This window comes from Rhea americana, unplaced genomic scaffold, assembly GCF_003343005.1.
Source record: "Rhea americana isolate MKP2758 unplaced genomic scaffold, rheAme1 scaffold_228, whole genome shotgun sequence".
In the NCBI taxonomy this organism is placed as follows: domain Eukaryota; kingdom Metazoa; phylum Chordata; class Aves; order Rheiformes; family Rheidae; genus Rhea; species Rhea americana.
Window position 1 is genome coordinate 691,045 of NW_028186344.1, and position 9,478 is coordinate 700,522.

The 9,478-nt window shown below is 38.9% G+C and overlaps 1 protein-coding gene across 1 annotated transcript; it reads right to left on the bottom strand.

Moving 5' to 3' along the window:
* Positions 1–633: 633 nt before the first annotated feature.
* PKDREJ (polycystin family receptor for egg jelly) lies at positions 634–9,423 on the bottom strand. The gene has a single exon (XM_085305895.1). The coding sequence runs from the start codon at positions 9,421–9,423 to the stop codon at positions 1,450–1,452; it is 7,974 nt and encodes a 2,657-aa protein (XP_085162021.1). The 3' UTR covers positions 634–1,449.
* Between the last annotated feature and the right edge of the window lie 55 nt (positions 9,424–9,478).

The following is a 9,478-nucleotide window of genomic DNA, read 5'->3' on the forward strand; positions in this document are numbered from 1 at the left end:
TCAAGATGTGCCCAGTGTTGTTGCTGTGTGCCACTGACGKTACGGAGCACTTAAACAAATCAGTCATAATGTTCCAGATGAATCAACTGCATAGCAAAGACTATACTACATTAAAAAAACCAATGATATACTGATAAGTGACAACACTGTAAGATGAAAAAAAATCGTAAACCAGGAAGCTACTTTATGGAACTGTTTGATTTTTATCATGCAGTTAACTCTTGAATTGAAAACACTTAAGAAATCAATGCAGTCCATCACTTACTATAGAAAAAAACCCGACAATTTATTCTGTGATCTACATTTTATGATTTTAATTCAAAGTACATTGCCTGGAATATGCCCACTGTTTTATGAATAAGGAATAATTGTATTTGCCAGCTGACCAGCAAGGTTTGGTTTTCTTCGGTATGTATACAGCAAATAAATGCTCAAAATCACTAAATCAGTTCATTAAAATAATGTTCCCATACTTTGTTGAAACACAAAATGTAGTACCAAAAGTGTTAGCTGAACATGTAATGTCAGAGGTTTTTATAGTAAGGCCCTCACTTTTTGTAACAAAATATGGACCTGAAATTTCTCGTTGGATAGCAGAAATTCAAGTAAGGAGTAAAAAATTCTGTGCACGGAATGAATACATAGAGATAGTCTAGATCATTAACACTGAGGATGAAGTGTTTTATTGTACATATCCATTTGGTAAAGGAAACAAGTTATGTGGAGAGAAAAGGAAGCTTACTGATACGTTTTCTGGGTAACTTCTGTTTATTTTATATTTGATGAGATAAAAACAAGTTTTTCTTCTTGTCTGCATCTGTTTACACTGCATAGTCTTCACATATACAAAGTAACATACTGATTAGTATCCATATAAAGTTGTAAAATACAGCATTCTACTGAAAGCCTTTAGGCTATGTAGTATAAATAGTATTTATACTATTTGTACTATTTTATAGTCTAATATTAATGACTTCCAAAAGTTAAACTGTATCAGTGTCATCTGCATACAAACGTAAATGTAGTGTTGAGAACTTATATTTTTATAATTGCCAGGTCAAACCACAAAAATTATCCTATCTTTTTTATTCTTTATGCTTTGAGTAGTAAAGGTTTTATCAACATTTTCAGGTCTCTGGCCATTTTTAATCTTCTGTTAGTATAGATATGCTCAGACACTCTTTGTCAGAGGCAAGATTACAACTTAAAGTCTACTGAGCTTATTCTTTATTCATTGTCTATGTAAACTAGGTAGCACTTCCCACAATAGTAAAGTACCACTGAAGTAGATGCAAAACATTCTGGAGAAGATCTAAACACAATCAAAAGCAAGTGGCTGAGTGTTAAGAATTTCTTCAAAAACTAATTAACGTAAATATTTATGAGTATTTGTTTGAAAAATAAATATCAAAGGGTAAAGTTAGTTCTGAATACAAAATCCTGCCTTGCTCATATGACAAGATAAACCATTTTTTTCCCATTTATTTTTCTGTTCTTGAGCCCCAAATGTCGGTGATGTCTCCTCTGAGGCTGCCCATAGAATATACTGTGAAGAAGATCTGGGTCACTTGTTTTGGGTGTTTTATGGATCAGGAGATACCACATCTTTCTGAGCCTTTTAATTAGAAAAGTAACTACTTCTGCTTCATCAGATGGTTCTTCATATACAGGTTGTTTCATATCTTCATAAGCTGATATAATAACAGCTTGGAATAGATTGATCAAGACACAGATCATCACCAACATGAAAGAGGCTAAGAAAAGACCACCCAGCAACCTGTTGGATGAAAATGCAGTGTCTCTGAAAGCTGAGACACAGTAAGAGAATACAGTCTGAGTTGAATGAATCATATTATTGTAATTCCATTCATGCTGCCCAAATACAAGGTAGCCAAAAGCCATAAATACAAAGAAGTACACCACCACCACAAGGGCCATGGAGGAGATTCCAGGAAGAGCTGCCAAGATTGATCTTTGTGCGAGGCGTACATCATAAAAGAATTGGRAATATCTCAGAGTTTTCAAAACTGTAAAAAATGCCAAAAAACCCATAGTAATCCTTAAAATCTGATCTAAATGAGAAGCTGCATGAAAATGAATGAAATCATTTGGATGAAGTAAGTAAAATTTCACAATATCTGCTCCCATCTTAAACTTTTTGACCTTAAAAAAAACAAAAAGGAAGAATGCTGATTTTAAACCTAAGTTGATTATATTGGAAATATTGCTAATGTAATCTTTCTTTTCCTGGCCTATGGTATGAAGCTCATCTGCAATGTAAATGAAGAAAAAGACAAGGACAATTACAAACACAGCCATCTGAGCTTTAGTTTGCTGATGAAAAATGGGGAGAGCAAAAGAATGTACTGACAAGCTTGAGTTTATGATTCCAAAATAAGAAACTTCAAATATGACTGAGATGCAGCAAAATAGATGTACATCTGGATTAAATGTCGTTAGTTCAATGATCACAGCCCATGTCTTTTCATCAAGCCAATTGCTCTTTTGTAAAACATCCAGCCTTGTTGTTGAATTGCGTTTTCCTTCTGCAGGGAAAAAGTAAAAGGTGTATCCTGCTGGTCCATATGTGTGCAAATCTCCAAATGAGTAATACACCCATGGAGACTTGTTTGGCTGGTAAGTAAATCCAGTATAACTGCTGGCATCCTTGGAAACATATTCCTTGGCAATCTTTGTCCAAGTGCCAGCATAGTCACCTTTTTCTTGGATATCACTGCCGTATTTGTGAAGACAGTGGCTTTTACTGATCACAACTTTATTTACAAAGCTGCGAGAATGGAAACACTTTTTCTCTGTATCTTTAGCCCGTACTTGCCTCATTCTAGGCAAACCAATGATTTTCGACCAGCTGTCAGAAAGAAAGGTTGGCTGAATATCATTATGGATCAAAGGCAAGAACACACCATTCACCCACATGTAAATATGTCCTAGTTTATCTACATTGGAAAGTTTGAGAGAGAACTGCTTATGAATGAATTGGTTATAGTAAAAACTATTTCTGTTCTCAGTGGAATAGGCAAGATTTAATATAAGTGTTAAAAATGTAAGGTGACTGATGATATCTTTTAGAAAAACAAGAGCTTTGTTTTTAATTTTTGCCTTTTTCAACATGATTGCAATTTCATCATCTTCTAAAGGCTTATACTGCTTACTACCTCTGATTTTAACAAGTTTACAGTGCATCTCTCCCATCTCATCTGCATTCATAGTTGCTTTATCCAACTTAATTTCAGAATAATTTTCCTGAGTTAACCATGTGATGTTTTCACAGTATTTTGGAATCACTGTACTYAGAGCTGAGAAAAAAATTATTTTTAGAGTTTGAAGAAAAAACACATTCTCAAAAAATGATATTGCAGATGCTAAAAGCCACTCTAGTGAAGTCTGATAGCCATAAGACAAACCGTATAATACAATGAAAAATGATGATAGCCCAGTTACAGCTATAATTAATACCCATGAGAGATAGACGCACCACCAACAAAAAACTATACGTGGTCTTTTGCGAAAGGGCATGGATATAATGTTTAGTGGTTTCTTTTCTCTCTGAAAATTGTCCTTTTCTAATGCATTATTATTGCTAAAATTGGAATTTGGTAGTTTTCTTCTCTGCCAGGCCTTAGCCTTTGGAATGGAATCCTTTATTCTTGTCTCCTCCTCTGCTGCAATTACGTTTGCATCTCTTTCAGAAATTGTGCAGTTACTCCAGTTTTGGGGAGTTCCTTGGTTTATTGTCTTTCTGTAATTCTGGAAGTTCTGTGAATTGCTAGCACCAGGAAATTTCCCCAAGGGACTAATATTCCTGGATTGTGCTGAAGTCTTTGAAAGGTACCATTTTTGTAAGTATTCCTTCCAGTTCTCAGGATTTTCAGACATGAGGGATGGACTTTCCTTTGGGTGCTTCTGAGCCACACCCCAGGAAGAAGGTTTCTTCTGGGAATACTTAAAGAAGGCAATTATAATCATTTGTACAGGTATGGTAACCAAAGCACTTTCAACTCCTACTGCTATTGATCTCAAATACCTCAGGTGTAGTGGAGATTCTTTACTCTTGTCAGCATTAAAGAACATAATGTTAACAAGCAGGTTTAATAATAATATTGCTAAGCAACATGATAACCTTTGGAGCCTACTGAAAGTGCCAGTGACAATATGAGCAAAAATCGAGAACCACAGATGACCCTCTATCAGGTTTTCAGCAAGATTAATCAAAAAATAGTCGATTCTGGACAGAGGTGCTTTTGGATTCATGACAGTAAATGTCCTTTCCAGTGAGTGATCATCCTTGTCAAGAGCAAGCCATTTCCTGCAAATAAAGAACCATATCTTCTTGGTGTACATATTTTCAACTCTGGCTCTGCTTAAGAACCAGCTTGGAGAAGGGCCTTTGTTATTGTGCCAGATCCTCAAGGAACAAATGTCTCCTAAATCTCTCTTAGTAGTTAACAAAAAAGTATCAGTGCTTCCCTGACCGAAAGATGGAAAATGTGGGTGCTTTAAACAATGGACATCACTTGTGCCATCCTGACCAATGAGTTGAAGAAAAACATCTGCCTTGGTTCCAGCTCCCAAGCGACTACCCGTGTATAAAGTGACCAAAAAGCACGCTTTATCAAAAGGGTCATTGTCTGGCAGAAGGATAATCTTGTCTTTGCTGATTCCGTCAGCCCGGTCTTTCTTCACGGCCCAGAGCGCCAAAAGAAAGTAGACTAAAAAAATAAACAGCACTGTTAAAAGAGTCACAGGGTTTTTAGGTATATCCGCTATCAAAAATTTTTCCAGATCCACAGTGTTGGGGGGAACTATTACTTTGGCTGCCAGGAACCTGATGTTGAAAGTGGATGTATTTGAGGCAGTGTGTTTTAACAGTCTTCTGGGTCTCGACTTCATATTGCAGATGCAATGAACCCTTTGCCAATTGGTAGAAGAGCCAAGCCTGCAGGTGTCTTCTTTCCAGTGACTTTGAACTCCATCCAGAAATAAGCATTGATCACTAAAAATGGATATGCTCACCAGTCCTGGGGTTTGATACCTTACAAAATAGCGTGACATCAAGATGATAGAGATATTATGACTACCAGTACTATCAGTACCACTTTCTTGGGCTGTGAATCTCAACAATGACTTTGGGAGACAGATAACGTAAGGAGCCTTAATGTTACAGTCACTATTAGATAGCTTATTTTTGCTTGCAACTGTTGGCATATTGTGAAATGCAGAAAAAGAGGCTATAGGAGAAGCATGAGTGACATTAGCACTTGCGAATACTAACACTTTGAAAGTAACTTTTAATTTTGTCACAATCTGGATATATACCTCCTTGGTATTTCTTTTCACTTCAACACTAAATCCTCCAGTTGTGTAATGTTGTGTTTTATCAGGCCCTATTGCTAACTGAAAAGTTGAAGAGTCCGTATCTTTCCTAGCAATAATAATGTCTGCCCTTTCAGGCACGAGCCCTATTAGATCCCCATTAGTTTTGGTCTCTGTCATTTTGAACCCAAGCACTGTTGTTGCAATCTCTGATGTATAACCTAACCAAGGGAAAGGGTTCTCATAAAACTCATAAAGGGCAGTGGAAATCACAGCATCATGGGGCAATTCTGAATAATTCTCTTTTTTCAGCTTTGGATAGAAACAATTCTTGCATTTTTTTATGGTAGAGAAAGCATTTGTAACATTCCATTTTTCATTTTTGTTCAAAGTGATATTCCAGTTTTTTGTTTCCATTACAGTTTCCATTTCCCCAGGGACTTTGCCCTGGAAAACTATGTCAGTTAAATTTTCCATGATGAAGAAAACTTGTTTAATTCCATCTACATTGACATTCCTACGATGTAAAAGAGAAGCTCTCAGGATGTTAGATAAGCATCTTAGTATTCCACTGGTCTGAATTTCTGTTTGTTCAGACCAGTGGCTCTCATTCCTTTGTATTTTCAGCACTTCAGTTACTTCTCTCAGTTTCCTAATGACAAGCTCTTGTGATCTAATATTTATTTCATCAACTTCCTCTGTGACTTGAAAAATAGAAGCAACTACTTGATTAATTTCTGTTATGCCCTCAGTTGAAATCTTCAGGGCTGTTTTAATAAGGTTTTCACGAAGTTGAGCCTTAGATATTTGGAGAGTTGGTGCAGTTTTAATATAATTTAAGACTGAGGCTGCAATATAAGTCAAATATCCTGCATTAAAATAATCTCCAGTTTGGAGATAAGAGGTCAGTGGTGCACTTGAACCACTTACTGAAGCAAGTAGTTCATGAAACACAATAGCTAGTGGTCGACTTTCAACTGGGTTCTGCACTTTTACATGTAAGCTCACTTGGGTAAATGCCCCAAGAGAATCATAGACTTGAACATAAATTGTCAACGTATACTTCTGAGAGGGTGATCCAACTGGGAGAAAAGATGGAGGAGATTCAGGCTGATAACCGAAATACAGAATTGTGCCAAATGTATTTTGCTCTAAAGAATTTATTTTGGTAGTTTTTGGTACCTCAGAAGCTACTATTACTTTATAGGTCAGAGGTAAATTGCTATCAGAAAATCCACTGCACTGAATGACAAATTTTGTCACAAACGCAATACCCCAGTGTGGCTTGATGGTACACCTTCCAGCCCTTGGAGGAGAATTTATTTTAAATGAGTATCTATAGATTGATGACCTACCATCCCAAGTAGTTACTTTTAAAAGAAGTACATATGATTGATATGCAGTATTCATAAAACTCAAAGCATGTATAGATAGGTAAGCCCCAGACCTCCCTGTTGAGGTTCTGGAAGACCAATCAAATCTAATTTCTGTAGAATTTTTTTCTGTAGAAAAAAGGGACCAGTGATAGACTGGTTGGCTGCCTGTTCTACAGTTTAGGCATTTTCCAGATAACGTAAGCCTTTCTGTTGGGATTACAGTTTTACCACARTTTTCAATGCATACCACATTCAGAAGAGGTGGGGATCCAGACTTCACATGTACGGTTTGGTCAGCATAACTCCGTCTTATATCTTTTCGAATCACTAGACGAAAGTAATACATAGTGTTTCCTTGGAGGGTTTCTGGTGCCATTACCTGAAGTGGACCCGAAGATATTAACCATTTCAAATCTCTCTGGGCTGGATGACATTTCTCTCCTATACTCCATTTCATGTTTGCATAGTCTGAAAACCTTTTAGTGCAGTACCAAGTAAAAATCATTCCCTTCAGTCCTTCCATTGAATCAGGATCAGAGGATGCAGAGCCATCAAGAGTCCACCTATCAGAAAAACCCACTGTTCGGAATGTGCCTGCTGCAATATTTGCCACTAGATCAGATCTGTCAATCTGAATATGAATTTTATCTGAGCCCTTGAGAACTGTTTTGGTCCAAACTGGAGTTACTGTGACAGAGAAATTAAACAAATACAACCCGTAATCTAAAGTAGAACTGGGAACAGTTATGCGTATGGTATTTATACCATACATCATAGATGAGTTTATAGGTCTTGACCAGTCTGGAATAGCTTTTGTGTCCTCAACAGGATAGATTTGCCACAGAGGCCTAATAGTTATACCTACATTGCAGTCTACTAGCAGTCTGACGAACAGGTAAAAGGATGCCCCCTTTTTATGACGTAAGAGAGAGGTATGAACAGTAGGTCTCTGAATCCAAACCGTGTCTATCCGACAGGGCTTTTTCTGACAAGCCACCAGTGGTTCTATGGTTCTGGAAGCATAATTATTGACTCTGACTTGTAAAAGAGCAGGGGTAAGTCCATTCCTGGTGCAATTCACTTTTGCCACAAACCCAGCATATTTCTCAGGATCAAAAGGTAAAACAGAGCGACGAACAAAACGTGTGGCATTTCTTACGTGATCATTGTATGTATAAGTGTTATTCTGAATAAGATGGTCTCTTCTTGTTCCAAATAGTTGCAGATTGAAGGTCCACTCACACTGTAGCATAGGATGTTGTACAGGAATAAACCATACTAAATAAATAAAACTCTGCAGAAATGAAGGACTGCTATTGAAAATGTGGACTTCAAGATCTCTGTCTACCAGAGATCTATACAAAGCCCTTTTCTGATTCATATAAAGGTAGATATTGAACTTGTACCAATGAAACTTCACAAACTCAATGGAGAATAAGTAGGAAAGCTCCTGGTGTTGGTAGAATACATAGTGTGTGTTAGAGCCATCTGTGGAAGTACTGCTGTTGTTTTCTTCAATTGTAGAAAAAGTTCCATGGCTGTATCTGAAAATATAAGTGCCTCTTTTGTTTTTGCCAGGGTGAAGGTTTACATAGGTAGGAGTTTCTCCAACTCCAGTTAGGCCTAGTGTGCCATTGAAGAGATGTAATTCTCCTGTCAATTTTTTGAATCTCTTTCCATCAGCATGAAAGTAGAGGCTGGCCACCACCATCTCACCAAGCCTCTGAATAGTGGGTACAGCACAGAAGTTGCTCTGCAATGTGAAAGAACTGTAGGAACTGAACCAACCTCCTATACCCTGTGTGTCTACCAGCCTGTAGGCCACTGTCCTAAGTGCAAGGGGCTGAAGACTCCAGGAGAGGCTAAGGGGCTGGTGAAGAACACTAAGGAGCTTGGAGCTGATACTGAGGACATGCAGCAAGTTAGGCTCTACGTTGAGAGAGAGGCTGAGGCTTATCTGAGGCATCTGCTCAATGCTGACTGAAGCTACATAGAGCCCATGGTGTCTGTAGCGTACAGTCAAACGGTAGCTGTAGTAGGTAGCACAAACCTGTTGCAACTCGGCTCTTGGGTAAACAGAGGGTGGTACTGTGTCTTCATGCTCATTGCTGGGAATGAGAAGGGCAGATGGGTTACCTCCATGGCTGCTGAAACGGTACTGCCAGTTTGCGCTCTTGAGGCGTGCACACCAGCCCAGCTCTACTGGCTGCCATGTGTGGATCAGGTGAATCTGTGGCCAAAGTACAAACAGATGCATATCCTGCCGAGATATCTCAATGCTGAAGTTGTGATGAAGGCACTCAGGTGCAGTGCATGAAGTAGATGAGCACTGTACTGTAATGAAGTTGGAGGCTGTAGGTGGTGGAATGCTTCCTAGAAGGAGGTCCATCTGCAGTATGACCTGCCCTGACCAGCGAGAGGTATTCTTCACCCAGGCTGAGTTCAGGTACCAGAAGCAATGTGGTGGGGTCTGCGGCTGCACCTCTGCCTTGGGTCTGCCTGCTGGGGCTGGTTGGTAACGCAGCTTCATGGTGCTGTTCCACAAGCAGGAGATCCAGTGCTTGTCGTCCCGCTGTTGCGAGATGTGTCCATGAGGACCCAGGCAGGTGATGAGCAGGGGCGATGGCTGGAAAAGGGGAGAGGTGTCTTCCAAACCTGGGGGGCAGCAGCTGAGCAACCCGAGGAGCAGAAGACGCAGTGCAGGCCCTTGCATTGCGTGGCAACGTAGAAGAAAGCTTAAAAGAGAAAACTCCGGCTGTTTCTGACTG